This window comes from Triticum urartu, chromosome 3A (genome assembly GCF_056163025.1).
Source record: "Triticum urartu cultivar PI428250 chromosome 3A, HENAU_Tu73, whole genome shotgun sequence".
Classification (NCBI taxonomy): Eukaryota; Viridiplantae; Streptophyta; class Magnoliopsida; order Poales; family Poaceae; genus Triticum; species Triticum urartu.
Genome location: NC_141875.1, coordinates 686,706,490 through 686,725,126, shown reverse-complemented (window position 1 = coordinate 686,725,126; position 18,637 = coordinate 686,706,490). Strand labels below are relative to the sequence as shown.

Below are 18,637 nucleotides of genomic sequence, written 5' to 3'. Positions count from 1 at the left end.
GGAGTGTATCCGAATACCTGCTCGATTATGTAAAAACCGGGGTATGCATGAAAACCAGGCGTAGGGGTCATAAGTGGTTGAGCAGACAAGTACCCAACTAGCTATGTTATATTATGTGGGTAGTAAGAAACATCTTCCAGGGAGAATAGTTCCGTTAAGGGTTCCTTTCCCAAGGTACGCATGCCCTAATGTGCATGTCCGAACTGCGAAAAAGAATGCAGGCTATAAACAACTGGGGGCATTTTTTCAAATTAAATAAAAGTCATCTTTTTTTCGTCGACCGAATATTCCATTAAAAACGCTAGCTTTCGGCTTCACCTACAGGAACTGGGCAGTAGAGCACGAGAAGAAGATGTGGCTAGCATCCTCGATCGTGCCACAGATGGGACACATCCCATCGCCCGGGCCATTACGTTTGAGGAGTTCAACCTCGGAGGGGAGGCGTCCACGGATCCATTGCCACAGGAAAATCCTGATCTTCAGTGGTAGGCGGATATCCTAGATCAGGCTAAAGGGCTCTGGGGCCGCCGAGGGCGCAATGACGGCGTACAAGGACTTCGTGGAGAAGCGGCCAAACGGCTCAAGGCGCCAGGAAAGGGCATCCAGGACCTCCTCGATGTTCATCGGCATAAGGGCGATGTCTTGGAGGAGGGAGTCCCAAGCAGCCACCTCGAGGGAGCCGAAGGGGCGCCGGAAAGCGAGACGCCCTAAGTCAATAAGGGTCGTCTCGACAGAGACCTGAGGGTCGGCCGCAATGGCAAAGAGTTCTAGGAATCGCGCAGCCGGGGGGGAGTCCCCTAACCAACGGTCGAACCAGAACAGGGTCGAGGACCTGGATCCAATTGAGATGGACGTGCCGATGCGAAGGACCGGCAGAAGCTGGATCCCGGACTGCCAGAACTGGGATTCACCCGTACGCTGGCAAAAGGCAAGAGGTTGGCCCCGAAAATACTTATTACGGATGATGGTAAGCCAGAGGCCTCCCTCCCCATTGGCCAATGGGTCAGGAGAGCAATGTTGGGTGGCTTGGGATCTTGTCATCTCGGCACAGAAAACCATATGGGACGTAGAACAAGTGTCAAGCTGAGTATTTCCAAGGAGGGAGGTGGTTCCAGGAATTAAGGACATAGCAGGCGAAATAAGAAAAATTGTACTGGCCGCCCCTGCACCCCTCAAAAATCAGTACAACATTGTACTGTTAGCTCCCCAGCAACATAACGGACATAGAATAACTGAAAAGGAAACAGGATAAAAGGAACCATGTACACAAATTAGATGTATTTTTGTGCCTCTTGCTTCTCAACTACCTCAAATTCAATATACAAGCATTTTATAATATACAATTTCAGGGTCCAGTGTTGGTGCAATTTCACAATTGCCTACATTTTGCAATATACAAGCATGCAGCAGGCTACCACATTGATCGCTGAAATTGCTTTCAGGGCTTAAGTGATACCGCACTGATCCTGAGCAACGGCGGTGGGTAGGTGGTGAGTTAGGTAGAGAGAGGAAACGTGGTGGTTAGAAAGTATTGTATGTGTAAACCGTATTTACCCTGCTAGGATTAGGGGTTGGGTGGGTCGTTGTAATCTTGTAGTTAGGTAGTTCAGATTGATCGGTATCCCTTGTATAGACTTGATGTAAGGATCAAACCGGGAACACCTATCTGCCGAAACCTTGTAATCTGTCGATCTATATAAACAACGCAACACGTCCCTCCCTGCTAAGGCATACACTTCACGCCAATTTAAATGGTCCAGGCTGAGTATTCCTGAGGAGGGAGGTGGTTGTGGGGATTAAGGACATAGCAGTACAAATTAGAAAATGTGTACAGCTCGCCCTTCCTCAACGGCAATGTTGTACATGTCTTTTGCGTCTCTTGTTGCCTTTTTAGTTGTGTTGCGTTTTATCCTGTTGCCCCTGGCCTGTTGCATTTGATTTTTTTTTGAAAGAAAGGGGTCGCCCCCCGCCCCAACTTTTATTAAGCCAAGGCAATGACGGAAATAGACTGTTAAACAGCTGTCGGCGACAACCAAAAGCAGCTGCCACGGAACAAACACCAGGGTTTTAAGCTACATCCCTATTACATCTCTCCATAGAGCGTCATTTTTCCATAGCCACTGAAGGTGGTAAGTCACTCATTACATTAGCTAGACCCAAGCGATTCTAGGCAGTTCCCCTCTTCGACGCTCCAAAAGCCTTAAGCACCGGAGAAGTAGAGCACCCTGGGCCTCTGAAGATAGGATTTTCCATTGCCTGATTGTTGCCGCCACCTGACCCAGCACACATCGTATATCTCGCCATCTTTTCCCCTGGAAAACAAAACCATTGTGTAACCGCCACAAGCACCACAAGGTAGCAGATGTAGCAATATTCACCGCTTCACATTGTTTTTTCTTCTTCCAAAAAGAAGTCAAAGATATAAAAGAAACAGGAGGGGAAATGTCAAGTGCTTTGGCAACCACATCCAGATATTAGATGCAACAATGCAGTCAAACAAAAGATGTTGGATAGATTCAGGTTCGGTACAAAAAACACAAGTTTTATCTTCTACATGTCTTCTTTTGGCCAAATTGTCTCTAGTCAAGCTCTTGTTGTTGTACATCAGCCATAAGAAGACATGGATATTTGGAGGGACTTTTATTTTCCAAATAAAATCTCTAATCTTAGAAGGTATCCCACCAAAGTTAATCAGCTTATAAAACGATTTAACAGAATATTGACCATTTGGTTCTAGGCCCCAGATAGGGCTGCCTGGTTGATCAGAAAGGGTAGTTTGTTTAACCAAGTCAACTAATAAGTCACATTTGTGCATCATAACCTCCTCCACACATCTTCTGAAGGTGAGACACAGGTGCACCCCATCCCACACCTGGGATAGAGTAGCATCCTGCTGATGACATATATCAAATAAATCCCAAAAAGCAGTTTTCAGGGAGCATCCTCCAACCCAGTTATCATGCCAAAAGGCAATGTCATTCCCATTCCCAGGGTTCCATCTCCAAAAGTTTCTGGCAACAACAAAAGCCCAGGAGATGCTTTTCCAGAAAGGAGACCCCAAGGCAGGTTTAGCATGAAAATATTAGGCTTATCAGTAGCATATTTAAAGCAGAGAAGTTTTTTCCAATCTCCCTCCCTCCCATCATAGAATCTTTTACCCCATGAGGCCAGGAGAGCCATATTGAACTCCCTAAGGTTGGGGACACCCAAGCCACCAAATTCTTTCCTTCTAGCCACAAGGCCCCAATTAGCTAGATGGTATTTGTGGACCTCACCCATATTGCCCCAAAAGAAATGAGACATTCGGAAAGTAATAATGTAAATAGCCCACTTTGGGAATTTCACCATAGCCATGAGATACGAGGGAATGCTAGCAATACAAGTAGTCAGTAGAATCAGGTTACCTCTATAAGATAAAAGCCTGCCCAGCCAACCAGCAATGTTTTTAATAATTCTATCAATAATGGGTTGCAAGTGTTCCCTTCTCAGTTTTTTAAAGTGACTAGCAAAAGGGCACGTGCGTTGTAACAGAAGAAAAAAACATAATCTTCAACGGCCATGACAACATTTTGCTGCATCACCGGTAACATTTTGACAAACGTTTTGTTCAATTTCATTAATATTTTTTAGTACACGAACTTTTTTAAAAAAATCATGAATATTTTTTGATTTCCCAACCATTTATTTTTAAAATTGAGAACATTTTTTGAATCCACAAACATTTTATGATTTATTGCAAATTTTATTTTAAAATTCTAAATTTTGTGGAACTTTTTTTGAACTACCAAATTATTTAAAGGTGAAAAAAAGAAAATAGAAAATAAAAAAATGAAATTTGAGAACAGGCCGCCCACACATGGGCCGGTTCAAAAGGGCATTTTTTCAAATTAAATAAAAGTCATCTTTTTTTCGTCGACCGAATATTCCATTAAAAACGCTAGCTTTCGGCTTCACCTACAGGAACTGGGCAGTAGAGCACGAGAAGAAGATGTGGCTAGCATCCTCGATCGTGCCACAGATGGGACACATCCCATCGCCCGGGCCATTACGTTTGAGGAGTTCAACCTCGGAGGGGAGGCGTCCACGGATCCATTGCCACAGGAAAATCCTGATCTTCAGTGGTAGGCGGATATCCTAGATCAGGCTAAAGGGCTCTGGGGCCGCCGAGGGCGCAATGACGGCGTACAAGGACTTCGTGGAGAAGCGGCCAAACGGCTCAAGGCGCCAGGAAAGGGCATCCAGGACCTCCTCGATGTTCATCGGCATAAGGGCGATGTCTTGGAGGAGGGAGTCCCAAGCAGCCACCTCGAGGGAGCCGAAGGGGCGCCGGAAAGCGAGACGCCCTAAGTCAATAAGGGTCGTCTCGACAGAGACCTGAGGGTCGGCCGCAATGGCAAAGAGTTCTAGGAATCGCGCAGCCGGGGGGGAGTCCCCTAACCAACGGTCGAACCAGAACAGGGTCGAGGACCCGGATCCAATTGAGATGGACGTGCCGATGCGAAGGACCGGCAGAAGCTGGATCCCGGACTGCCAGAACTGGGATTCACCCGTACGCTGGCAAAAGGCAAGAGGTTGGCCCCGAAAATACTTATTACGGATGATGGTAAGCCAGAGGCCTCCCTCCCCATTGGCCAATGGGTCAGGAGAGCAATGTTGGGTGGCTTGGGATCTTGTCATCTCGGCACAGAAAACCATATGGGACGTAGAACAAGTGTCAAGCTGAGTATTTCCAAGGAGGGAGGTGGTTCCAGGAATTAAGGACATAGCAGGCGAAATAAGAAAAATTGTACTGGCCGCCCCTGCACCCCTCAAAAATCAGTACAACATTGTACTGTTAGCTCCCCAGCAACATAACGGACATAGAATAACTGAAAAGGAAACAGGATAAAAGGAACCATGTACACAAATTAGATGTATTTTTGTGCCTCTTGCTTCTCAACTACCTCAAATTCAATATACAAGCATTTTATAATATAAAATTTCAGGGTCCAGTGTTGGTGCAATTTCACAATTGCCTACATTTTGCAATATACAAGCATGCAGCAGGCTACCACATTGATCGCTGAAATTGCTTTCAGGGCTTAAGTGATACCGCACTGATCCTGAGCAACGGCGGTGGGTAGGTGGTGAGTTAGGTAGAGAGAGGAAACGTGGTGGTTAGAAAGTATTGTATGTGTAAACCGTATTTACCCTGCTAGGATTAGGGGTTGGGTGGGTCGTTGTAATCTTGTAGTTAGGTAGTTCAGATTGATCGGTATCCCTTGTATAGACTTGATGTAAGGATCAAACCGGGAACACCTATCTGCCGAAACCTTGTAATCTGTCGATCTATATAAACAATGCAACACGTCCCTCCCTGCTAAGGCATACACTTCACGCCAATTTAAATGGTCCAGGCTGAGTATTCCTGAGGAGGGAGGTGGTTGTGGGGATTAAGGACATAGCAGTACAAATTAGAAAATGTGTACAGCTCGCCCTTCCTCAACGGCAATGTTGTACATGTCTTTTGCGTCTCTTGTTGCCTTTTTAGTTGTGTTGCGTTTTATCCTGTTGCCCCTGGCCTGTTGCATTTGATTTTTTTTTTGAAAGAAAGGGGTCGCCCCCCGCCCCAACTTTTATTAAGCCAAGGCAATGACGGAAATAGACTGTTAAACAGCTGTCGGCGACAACCAAAAGCAGCTGCCACGGAACAAACACCAGGGTTTTAAGCTACATCCCTATTACATCTCTCCATAGAGCGTCATTTTTCCATAGCCACTGAAGGTGGTAAGTCACTCATTACATTAGCTAGACCCAAGCGATTCTAGGCAGTTCCCCTCTTCGACGCTCCAAAAGCCTTAAGCACCGGAGAAGTAGAGCACCCTGGGCCTCTGAAGATAGGATTTTCCATTGCCTGATTGTTGTCGCCACCTGACCCAGCACACATCGTATATCTCGCCATCTTTTCCCCTGGAAAACAAAACCATTGTGTAACTGCCACAAGCACCACAAGGTAGCAGATGTAGCAATATTCACCGCTTCACATTGTTTTTTCTTCTTCCAAAAAGAAGTCAAAGATATAAAAGAAACAGGAGGGGAAATGTCAAGTGCTTTGGCAACCACATCCAGATATTAGATGCAACAATGCAGTCAAACAAAAGATGTTGGATAGATTCAGGTTCGGTACAAAAAACACAAGTTTTATCTTCTACATGTCTTCTTTTGGCCAAATTGTCTCTAGTCAAGCTCTTGTTGTTGTACATCAGCCATAAGAAGACATGGATATTTGGAGGGACTTTTATTTTCCAAATAAAATCTCTAATCTTAGAAGGTATCCCACCAAAGTTAATCAGCTTATAAAACGATTTAACAGAATATTGACCATTTGGTTCTAGGCCCCAGATAGGGCTGCCTGGTTGATCAGAAAGGGTAGTTTGTTTAACCAAGTCAACTAATAAGTCACATTTGTGCATCATAACCTCCTCCACACATCTTCTGAAGGTGAGACACAGGTGCACCCCATCCCACACCTGGGATAGAGTAGCATCCTGCTGATGACATATATCAAATAAATCCCAAAAAGCAGTTTTCAGGGAGCATCCTCCAACCCAGTTATCATGCCAAAAGGCAATGTCATTCCCATTCCCAGGGTTCCATCTCCAAAAGTTTCTGGCAACAACAAAAGCCCAGGAGATGCTTTTCCAGAAAGGAGACCCCAAGGCAGGTTTAGCATGAAAATATTAGGCTTATCAGTAGCATATTTAAAGCAGAGAAGTTTTTTCCAATCTCCCTCCCTCCCATCATAGAATCTTTTACCCCATGAGGCCAGGAGAGCCATATTGAACTCCCTAAGGTTGGGGACACCCAAGCCACCAAATTCTTTCCTTCTAGCCACAAGGCCCCAATTAGCTAGATGGTATTTGTGGACCTCACCCATATTGCCCCAAAAGAAATGAGACATTCGGAAAGTAATAATGTAAATAGCCCACTTTGGGAATTTCACCATAGCCATGAGATACGAGGGAATGCTAGCAATACAAGTAGTCAGTAGAATCAGGTTACCTCTATAAGATAAAAGCCTGCCCAGCCAACCAGCAATGTTTTTAATAATTCTATCAATAATGGGTTGCAAGTGTTCCCTTCTCAGTTTTTTAAAGTGACTAGCAAAAGGGCACGTGCGTTGTAACAGAAGAAAAAAACATAATCTTCAACGGCCAAATTGACAAACATTTTGCTGCATCACCGGTAACATTTTGACAAACGTTTTGTTCAATTTCATTAATATTTTTTAGTACACGAACTTTTTTAAAAAAATCATGAATATTTTTTGATTTCCCAACCATTTATTTTTAAAATTGAGAACATTTTTTGAATCCACAAACATTTTATGATTTATTGCAAATTTTATTTTAAAATTCTAAATTTTGTGGAACTTTTTTTGAACTACCAAATTATTTAAAGGTGAAAAAAAGAAAATAGCAAATAAAAAAATGAAATTTGAGAACAGGCCGCCCACACATGGGCCGGTTCAAAAGGGCGGGCTGTGTCTTCTCCCAACGCGCAGAGCGAATTATAGGAGGTCCCTACTACGTGGGCTGGCCCGGAAGGGGGATTCCATTGTGTGAAACATTTGCTGACACTTATAAGTGACATTGATGGGTAATATTTTGCAACTTTGGGGGCAATTTATGTGACATATCACAAGAAGCACTAATGTCTTTATTATTAGGTATAGCAAAAATGCCCTTGCGGTGTAACGGGAGAAACATATCCTTGACGTGGTCACAAGATTAGACACGTGGACAGATAGAAGGAGTCAGTGGTGGTGATGGTAAGATCGAACGATGTGGGTTAGAATAATGGGGGTACAACATCCTCATTACCTTGGTCCCCCTCTCCCATTTTTCTTCCTCCCACGGCCTCTCTTCCTCCTACTCTTGAGGCCATCCAAAGGTTCCATACACTCCCACCATCACCTTCACCTCCACCTCCGCCACTTGCATCTCCTCTCCATCCGATCCCGCTCTCGAGCCTCCATCTCCACATGTAATTGTTGCTTAGGATCCTCCTTGATCAAAAATAGCTGGGCCGACCTCCCTGCCGCCCAAGACCCCTTGGTCCTTCCGTTCCTTCACATCCTGCAATCAATCATTGTCGCCCCAAAGTTTGGATCAACAAAAAGATTAACAATCATAACGAATTACTAACATGCGAGCAGCAACCTAACTCACTGTGTGGATGTGGAAGAAACATTTATGTATGGTCGACTCTGTTGTATGATAAAGGACCTAGGTTTCTTTAGGGCTAATAAGAAATAGGTATGCAGCTAGCAACAATTTGATCCCTCTGATGAACTCCTAAAAAACTCGGGTTAGTCGGGGGAAACACATACTCACTAAGCCACAAATCCATGATCGTTGCCTCCGCAGGACGTGTACCTTATCCCTTTCGCCGAGTAGTATGGGAATTGGCAATGTTTAAATCGTATATGCAACTTGGATTTGTACAAAGGAGTTCGCTCGCCCACTTTATTTTTTATAGTTTTGAAAATCTGTTCGGAGGCCTAGTTGATTACTGAGATAAACACGAAGACACCCGTTTGGTGGGGTCCTATTTGATGCCGGCATGCTCATGAAGCTGCGGCTTCGCTGAAGCGCTGCGAGTTACGACGCCACACACGCCAGTCCACTTCAAGGAGCAACCGGTTTTGGAACCTCCTAGAAGGTTCCTTCAACCGGTTTTCTCCTGTTTTTTCTTTTACTGCTTTTTCTGATTTTCTTTTCTTCTTTTTTTTCTTTTTTTGCTTATTTCTTTATTTTTTAGATTTATTTTTCCTGATTTTTTTTCATAAATCCAGAATTATCGAAAATTGCTAAACATTCAAAAAAAAATTGGAATCCTCTTTTTTGTTCATTTTCACAAAAAATCATATTTTTCCAAAAAATCACGTTTCAGAAACGTTCAAAATACATTAATTTTTTAATTGTGTATAAAAATGTGCATCGTACATTTTAAAACATGTTCACTTTGTATAAAAAAATGGTCTCAGTGTATAAAAATTATCATCGTTCAAAGCAAATGTTCATGGTACATTAGATTCGATTTTTTCTAAAAATATTCATAGTATAAAAAATTTGTTTCGGAATCGAAATTTGTTCACAATTTCTTTGAACTTTCTTGTTCATGTTTCCAAGGTTTTCGAATTTTTTTTCACATTTTCAAAACTTGTTCACGTTTCAAAAATTGTTCATTTTTTCCAATTCCATTCACTTTTTCAAAAGTTGTGTTTTATAATTTTTTTCATGTTTGATCACTTTTCCAGAACAGCAATTGATGTTTTCAAAAAAAATTAGAATTTCAAAACTTTATCACAATTTCAAACACTGTTCGCAATTTTTTAGAATTTGTTTTTCCAGTTTTCAACAAATTGTTGAAAATTTTCGTTTTTTTAATCTGCCGCTGCATTTGGTTTATAAATGTTCGCGCTGTGTATTAATTGCTTATAGGCAGTAGCCCAAGTGGTAACCATCATTCTGTGTCCGTCAAGGTGTTCTGAGGTTGATTCTTGAAGGATCAGATTTTTTTGGAATTTTTGGCTCGTATTGTGCCCGTGAATGGACCGGACCATTAAAATTGTGCCCTGCGCTCTGGTTGTTGACGGGCTAGACGTTTTTTTGTGGTGGGCCAGAAGCTAACTCGACCCAGGCGAGTGCGAACGAATAGATCGACCAGTCAAAAAAAGCAAACGAACAAACAGATCGAGGCGTGTGGACGACGTACAAAGCCTTTTTTTAACGAAAAAAGTGGAGAAACAGTGCTCCTTTTAATATTAGGTAAAGAAGAGGCACACCGAGATGCTTAAATGGGAAGTCACCAAATTGGCAGCAAAAATTTGAGCAAACTCTCTAGACATTTTCTCAGAAACATGAATGGTATGCAAATCACTTTTATGAAAGTTGATTTTTAAGCCAGAAAGCTTTACAAAACAAGTTAGGATCCATTTCATTTTTTGCATATTCCACAGACTCCTGGAAGAACAGAATGGTATCATCAGCATATTGTAAACTAATTACTCCACCAGGAATGGCATGTGGGAGAAGCCCGCCAATCAATCCATTATTAACAGCTTTCACTAGCATTTTTTCAAAAACATTAGCCACCAGGTTAAAAAGCAATGGGGAGTGAGTGTCACCTTGTTTCAACCCTTTCCTACACACAAATTGTGGCCCATTAGTGTCATTAATCCTAACTTGGAATGTCCCATGTTTCAAGGTGCTAAGCACCCAACTGACCCACTTAACCCCAAAGCCTCTAGAAAGAAGCATTTCTTCCAAGAATTCCCAGCTGACCCTGTCATAGGCTTTGTCATAATCCAGTTTAAAAATCAATCCACTAGAATTAGATCTATCAACCTCATGAATAACTTCATGGGCCATAAACACACTTTCCAAGATGAATCTCCCTTTAATAAAAGCAGTCTGGTTGTGTGAAATGAGTTTATCACAGATAGGGGAAGCCCTGGTATTCATGTCTTTAGAAAAAAAATTCACAGCGCAATTGCTAAGACTAATAGGTCTGAAGTTTTTCATCTCTCTGGCGAGGGGGATCTTAGGAATGAGAGTGATGATAGCATAGTTAAGTTTATAAATATCCAACACCCCATTCTCAAAATCCCTGACCATCCACATAAAGTCATTTTTAATGAGGTCCTAAAAGTTTTGATAAAAGAGAAAAGATAATCCATCAGGGCCAGGGGCCCCACTGGCATATGAGCTCATAATCGCTTCTTTGATCTCATCCTTAGAAAAGGGTCTTTCCAGGTCTCTCCGAACTTCCTCGTTAATCATTTCTACCTCAGACCAGAAACCATTTCCCAAATGTAAATCAGGTTTAGGTTCGTAGGCAAACAGGTTTTTATAGAAATCAGTAGCAACTTCCAACATGTTTTCAGTGGATGTCACCGGCCCAGAAGGGCCTATCAGCTCAGAAAGATGATTCTTCCTATGTGTATGATTTGCTAAAGCTTGGAAATAAGAATTATTACGACCCCCTTCAAGAATTTTCCTGTCTTTAGACTTCTGCCAGAAGGCAATCTCCTCCTTTTCCAAATCTCCTCTAGTTCTAATTTCACAGCTTTCATCCTACCATGATCCGCAGCAGACAACTGTTGGGATTCAGATAGAACATCAAGTAAGTCAAACTCCAGAAGGAGGGATTTTTTCCTTCTTTTCATCGCAACCTCAATATTAAAGGCCCACCCTTTTGTCTTCTTCCTAAGTAGCCTGGTTTTAGACAGCCAGATATCTACCGAGGAGGTGGATGAGGAAACAGACGACCAAGTTTCATGGACCATCTGGTGAAAACCAGATTGGGACAACCACCACTTCTCAAACCTAAACATCTTAGGGCTCAAGGACCGCCACCCTCTAGTGTCTAACACCAAGGGGGTATGGTCACTCCCTACTCTGGGGAGGGCAGTTAGGGAGGACATTGGGAAGTGGGCATCCCAATCCACAGAGGTAAAAACTCTGCCCCACACAACAAAAACAGGATTATCCTGATTGTTGGACCATGTAAAACCCCTATTGGAGATAGAAATCTCCAAAAGTCCCCACCTATTAATCGAATCATTAAACATGAAAGTGGTATGATGATTAACTAGCCCACTACTCTTCTCACTCTCATTCCTAACTAGGTTGAAGTCTCCACATATCAAAATAGGATATGATGCAGACTCAACAATGTTGTGCAGTTCAGCCACAAAATCCATCTTGAACTCTGGGTAAGAAGAGCCATACACTATCACCAGGTGCCAAGCAAAACCATCTTCTTTGTTTCTAACTGTGGCTGTAACTGATAATTCATGGTTAACAAAACCAATAGTTTCAAACAAGCTTTTTCTAAGACCCAAAAGGATCCCACCAGCAGTATTAACAGCAGGTAAATAATGCCAATCAAAGCTATCACTCCTATCTACAGCTTTGAGGAAACCCTCAGAAATAACCTCTCTCTTAGTTTCTTGAAACCCAATAAAATCAGGGTTAGCTCTAGCAATGGTATCACAAAGGCACAGAACTTTACCAGGTTGGCCAAGCCCTCTAATATTCCAGATGAGACCTATCATTTTAAGAAACTTTGAAAGGATGAGATAGGCCACAAGGCCTAGCTTTAGTTAAGACATTTGGAGTTCTCCTCAAGGCATCAGCAGTGCCCACTGGCTTGAGAGATTAATCATCCAAAGGTGTCCCAACCAAGTCAACATGATCTAATTCTAAATTATCTGGAAGGACAATTTTAGGGTTGTTATTGGCAAAGGCCAAGCATCTCTCCTTTTCCCCATCAACCAGCATGTCAATGGTTTCATGTCTATTAACATCATCCCCCCAATGCATATATCAATTTTACTCATTTGTTCAAACAGAATGTCATGATCAGTATTAGTTTTAATTTGTACCTTTAATTTTTTTTGGAATTTGCTGATTCTGCTTCCTCTTGTAAGAAGCAGCTTTCTCAACGATATTCAAGTTGCCATGCCCCCTAGTAATAGGTTTCGGAACTAGTATAGGCCCCCACTTAGTCTTCTCGGCTTTTTGTTTTTGGTCCTGAGCCTGATCAAGGGTTTCCAGCAAAGATCTTTTCAGAGAGATGTTCTGAATGGCATGTACAGCTTCAGGAGGAAGAGTTTCAAGTTCATCATCTTTGGAATCCTCTTCCTCAGACTCAGAAAAGTCAACAGATTTAAGGATACTCTCGCAATACTCCATGCTTTCAAGCTTCCCTCCAGAACAATTGGTTTCCTCAACAATCTTCACAAATGGTCTGGAAGGAGTGGACTCCATCAAAGCAGAAGGACAGAAATCCTTAAGGTCAGTTCTTTTTTCAGTTACCAGATGTTCTTCTTTATCAGCAGTAACACACTCCAAGATAAACGTTTCATGCTCAGAATCAGAGCAGGACATGCCAGCCTGGGGCCCTTTTTGTTTATTCTTACTCTGACTAGTAATATTAGCCTTATCTAACTCATCAATTGCCCCCTCACTATCAAGTAAGTATTCCAAACCATCCTTCTGAACATTTCCACCCTCATCCTCCTGTCCCTCAGCAGCGCCTTCTCCTTCAAACTCCTCATCATCGTAAATATCAAAAAAAAGTCAACCCCACAAACTTGTTCAAAGCCCTCCACAGTAAAGCCCAGTAAAAACAACTTCTTCTTCATCTCAATAAGCCTTTCAAATGGGATTTTTGTGGGGTCTCTGCAAGCAATTTTAATTCTAACATTCTCAAAAAAGGTCCTGAACATGCCATTCCAGTCTACATCAGTCAGTACCCCAAATAGAGAAGCAATCTGAGCAAAAACTTTCCATGTGCACCACTTAGGAGGGATTCCTTCAATCAGAACCCAAGCTTCCACAAGCTCTCCAAAACGTTCACATGCCCCTTCCACTTAGTAAGTGTAACAGAGACATCTTGAGGCAAACAGAATCCAGGCAGTTCGATGAGATCCTCCACTTTCTTCCATGGTGGAAATCTCACCAGGAATGTCTTAATGGAAAATCCCCTGATCTGCCAAGGCCACTGTCTAGTTTTACAGAAGGTAGCAGTCAAAAGACTTAACAACAATTCCTTGTCCACATCACCTTTGAGAATATTAACCACAACACAGTTTTGAAAGTCCAGCCAGTTGGATTCATTAGCAACTGAGACATCCACATGGTAGAAACCAAGACCACTTGCTCCGCCGCCAAAAAAGGCAGCAGTTGGTTGAACCCCAGTCCAGGCAGCACAGTTATTCACATTGTGATTTCGCTGACATATAAATCATGTTTTCGGCTTAATACGATTCCCAACATAATGCCCTGGACCACCGCAGTTGAAACAGATCATGTCTTTGTATCTAGGATCTAAAACTTGCTCCATCTCCACCTCTACTTATTGAGAAGACTGCACCGTACCTGGGATGAAGCAGCCGTAGAGGCTGTGGATCTGGTAGGTTTTTGCTGCTGGTACCGGCTCCTTCGAGGTAGGGGCAGATGGCTGCCTCCTCCCTCCTTGCCAGTTGGCTCTCTGGGCAACAGCCTTTGAGGGGCCGCCAGCTCCAGACCCCGCACCAACAACTCTCCGGTCAGCCATCGTACTCCCTTGCTTCACAACTGCCACAAACGAAAGAGATCCAGGGCCCAAACCCTCCCTCGAAACCTTGATGGTTCTTGGAATTGGATCAAAAGCACGACGCGGCGCAGCATGACAGTCAACGGCCGTGAATGAGTGGGAGGAGATCAAATCCTTCCGGATCCAGCAAGTGAACCCAGAAGGAAGGGGATGAACACGAGGGGATGGTTGTGGAGGAGGTAGGCGGCGGCGGGGAGGGGAAGGGATAAGCCAGAGTTAGCCAAAGTGCTCTTCTATAGTTTCTAGGTCACCCTGTCCACGCGAACGCATCTCTTGAGAATACGTTTTCATACAAGGGTCACGAATTTTGAAGCTAGGGCCTGTCGCAATATGGGTAGGAATAGAGGACAACTTTTGACCTGTCACCCTCGTGCTGTTAAGCAGGCTATCGCCTAAATTCAAATTGTTCATAGATTCAACGGCCGTAGAAATGGCAACAACATTAGTGGAATCAATCAACGCACCAGGGGAACCCCTAATTCTATCCAAATTTGATTTAATCGCAGGTCCAGAGGCCATAGAAATGGCAGTAGCATCAGGTGATTCAAAGTGCATGAGAGGAGAAATCCTTTTTTCATCCGAATCAACTAAATGAGACGATACACAATCCATCAGCACCTTGCGCTGGATCCTCCGCGAACGTAGAGCCAACAAACGCGAACGAAATGAATGTGGGAGGCGAAATGCATGCATACCTCCCTCACCCGGCCAGGGAGGGGGATCGATTGCACGGTGCTGGGGCAGGCGAGGCGTCAAATCCCTTACTGGCGACGGCGGGGCAGCTCCACCCCCGGGGGGGAGGAATTCCGGCGGAATGCTGGCAATCCCTTCCACCGACGGCGGCTTGATGTTGAGGGGAGAAGGATTCGCCGTCTTGAAGAACGCCCACTTCGCCGCCTGTGCAGGATCCGGCGACTCGGCTTCCTGAATCGCCCAGAAGATGAGCTCCACATCCATGCAGCCGTCGTCGCCGATGAAGCGCGCCCGCTCGGCGAAGTTCGCATAGCGAAGGATGTCGAGGTGAAGGTCTCCCCACGCCTCCCGATTGGGGAATCGCTCCCGCACCACCCGTCGCATCTCCCGTCTAGCCTCCGGTGAGTTGGGGTCGATCTCGGGGAGGGGAACCGCCCCCGAAGGTGGGAGCACCCGCGGCTCCGCCACCCGAGTCGTCGGCACAAGCTGCCGGATCCGCAGCCCACGACGGCGTGCCCCTGCCATGAGAGCTGGTAGGTGGAAGCTGGGGGTAGGGAGAGCTCGAATTGATGCGAGGTAGCTGAGGAAGGCGAGTAGATTTGGGATTTATTCTCGCTTCATCTCGTCGCCCGAGGAAGGGGAAGGGGGAGGGTGGGAGCGACACGCCATCTCTTTGAATTTCCCTGCTAAGATAAACTGAAAAAGCAAGACAAACGGGCATGGAGTACCAATTAGATGAATTTTTGCGCCTCTTGCTTCGTCCCCCTCGTCTTCCACCCAGCCTTACCTCACGGAGTCCAGGGTTGCTGCAATTTCACGATGACCTACATGTTACAGTATACGAGCAAGTCGCGGGCGCACTGATCGCTGAAATCTCTCTGCGGGCTGAAGGGGTACGGCACTAGTCCGTACCCACTGATCCTGAGCAACAGCGGGTACGAGTGAGTCATGTAGAGAGAGGAAGCATGGTGAGTGGTCACGCGTGGAGGAGGCAGTGGAGATTGAGTCCGCTGGACAGAAAGGCGAGACGAATGTACAGAGAGGGTGTGGTCCGAGACAGAAGCCAACTAGGCAAGACAGAGAGGCCCTCGTTTGCAGGAAGCCGATCCTTGCAATACACAACACATGAGCAGGTAACCACAACCTACAGCTAGCATCTACTACAACACATGCATCAAAATTCAAAACTGATCCAGCAAATAAGGTATCTTCAAGAACTGTGGGATGGCCCGATGAGCATCAAGAGTTCCAGAGTCCTCAGAGGTGTATATCTCGTTGAAGGCAGCTAATGGTCGTCGGCAAAGCTTGTGTCACAACTACATCGGGCACTAGCTCCATAGTCAATTGTGCCTTCAGCTTTGGGAGAATTTCTTGAGTTTTCAACTTGTGGTTCGAATCAGTTTTCGACTTCAGCGGGAATGAAGGACCTATTGTATCAAACAGAAAGTAGCATGCATTTGCAGACAAATTTTCAAACAACCCTGGAAACATAGAACTGCGGGCATCTTCCATAAAATTGATGCCGGCACCTTCATACTTAGCCAATTGAGATAGACAGGCACAATTATCACAGGAACTGTCAAGGGCACAATTAGGCAGAAATACCTAGGAAGTAAAAGATGAAAGTAAATGATACTCCCTCGGTCCCGAAATAAATGTGTCAACTTTGTACTAACTTTAGTTCAAATTTATAGTAAGATTGAGACACTTATTTTGGGACAGAGGGAGTATTAACTTATTCAGTTTTGCTAAGTCTCAGACTTCGTTATGGCTCAGTCGATCCTATATTCCTTTGATCTTGCATGGAGATTCATAAAAAATTCTTTTCAGTTTTCCCTTTTTTTTCTCTTATATATCGTGTCAGTCGACTGAGTCCTAGCCAGTAGCCACACCCTAACTTATTACTAGATTCAACTTAGTTTACAAGAATTTGGTGCTATGCAGACATGTACAATATGTAGATATTATGTTAAATAGTTTCTGTAACAAGTAAAACGTTGATAAACAAACATCAGTGGCACATGTGAAAAAAGCAATTTGCTGATCATGTGTTCTAATTTGAGATTCCTTACCTATTAATTTGGATAGTAGACAGCAGTTGGTTCTCATATGGTGGAAGCAGCTTGGAGCAAGGGAAATTATAATGGTAAGCATGGCTCTAGTCTAGGTCGTTATTATAGCCAGAAACTACCTGCTTGGCAATTCAGTATTGAGTGTAGCAGCCAAGGTGAGATGTGGAACATAGAGCAGAGGATACATATGTGGCCAGGCCTCTTTGGAGAAAGGGCTATTAGGCTCGTATGGTGCAAATTCCAGGACTTGGACACAAAATTAATAGATGTATAGCTAATATGCTCACCAACCTTCCTCAGTGCCGCACTCATAAAGGACACACTATATTTGTTAATTTCGCCTTGTACCCTCTAACTATGTTAACGATACAGTACTGTGCAGCCAAACAAACACAAAAAGAGTCGATGCTCCCGAGCGAGAGGGTAGGGACAATTATAATGGGTTATATCGATGGAATCCATTTAGAAATATGAATGGGAGGCATATGGAAACACATAATTTCCAAATATACATCAAGGACCAGTATGCCGACATTTGCTGGCAGCCTTGCTGGAGGGTGTATGGTCGCCGCCTCACCCCCAGTCATCATCATGGCCGAATCATTGTAGGCGAGAGGGACATATGGTGCGAATACCATGGTTCCTTTGGACAACTGAAGGGAAACAAGCCGATGTAGCTCGATACCATGCATGTTGGCCGATGGCAGAGGAAAATCTCCAAAAACCGTGGTGCCAGCACCAATTGTCGAAGAGAGATCTTGAATGTGTTCCTCTCGTTGTGGTAGCAATTGGAACAGCCTCGAGCTCTGCCATGGGGTGCCTTAAGCTATATTAGTCTTTTTGCCGTTATTAACCTGTGGGTTCCACTCAGTTTTCAAGTTCAACTGAATGAAATAATGAGTATCTAGAAACAAACTAGAAAATTGACTCAAGTTAGGTACCACAAATGTATTTTGGAATAAAACTCAAAAGCTAGCTACATCAACATATCATCTCAAACGCACAGTGGCCTACCGTTGGAAGCAAAATTTGGAACAGTCGATTCAGATTTTCCCCATGCAGGCATGCAGTTTGTTGGTCTCCTCGGTTTGGTACACTGCAAACTCGTAACATTCATGCGCGCATGCACAGAGACACAACAAAATACATAAAAACTGAGAATTATAGAACTTAGAACAAAGTTAGCCATATGCAGATATAACCTTGCCGGCTTCAAATGTGAATAGCATCAGCAGAGGATAAAACAAAATTTAACTCTACAAGCAAAAGAGAAGAGTTTGTACACAACAAAAATCTGTTGTCTCAGTAGACGGTAAAAGTGATGCTAACACACTTATATACTTATTATAGGAAATACACTATATATATATGACATAAGCATACACACAAATGCATACAAATCTACCCGTCAACCTATTATCTATTTAAAAAAATATTAAAAGATGATTCCATGGTTCACTCTAAGAGGCCAGCATCTTCCTTGTTAATAAAGAGAGAAATGTACAACAATTACAGCCGCATTTTTCGATTATGTAAGAATTCGACACCTATGCAGTATTTTCCATCTGAAGAATTTAACAAATACATATATATTTTCTTTACATAATGTACTCGTCTTAATACCTAGCCGCAACACAGTGGGGTCAATTTTGGTAAGTTGACATCAATCTATTCAATCCTTGAAAACTGACGGAAGTTCATACGTTATAAAAGAATTTTTCGAT

At 43.7% G+C, this 18,637-nt stretch overlaps 1 protein-coding gene and 1 pseudogene across 1 annotated transcript; both read right to left on the bottom strand.

The window, feature by feature from the left end:
- Window positions 1-2,166: 2,166 nt before the first annotated feature.
- Window positions 2,167-12,938, bottom strand: LOC147981604 (uncharacterized). The gene is made up of 2 exons (XM_087517173.1): window positions 12,434-12,938; window positions 2,167-2,312 (listed from the first exon to the last, which is right to left on the bottom strand). The coding sequence occupies exons 1-2, from the start codon at window positions 12,936-12,938 to the stop codon at window positions 2,167-2,169; spliced, it is 651 nt and encodes a 216-aa protein (XP_087373299.1).
- Window positions 12,939-12,994: 56 nt separating this feature from the next.
- Window positions 12,995-13,863, bottom strand: LOC147981603 (uncharacterized; annotated as a pseudogene).
- Window positions 13,864-18,637: the final 4,774 nt, after the last annotated feature.

Coding starts and splice junctions, on each gene's coding strand:
- LOC147981604 (XM_087517173.1), bottom strand. CDS start 12,938: ATGTCCTGCTCTGATTCTGAGCATGAAACGTTTATCTTGGAGTGTGTT. Junction 2,313..12,433: donor AATTCCAAAAAAAATTAAAG/GTACAAATTAAA, acceptor TTTGTTTTCCAG/GGGAAAAGATGGCGAGATAT.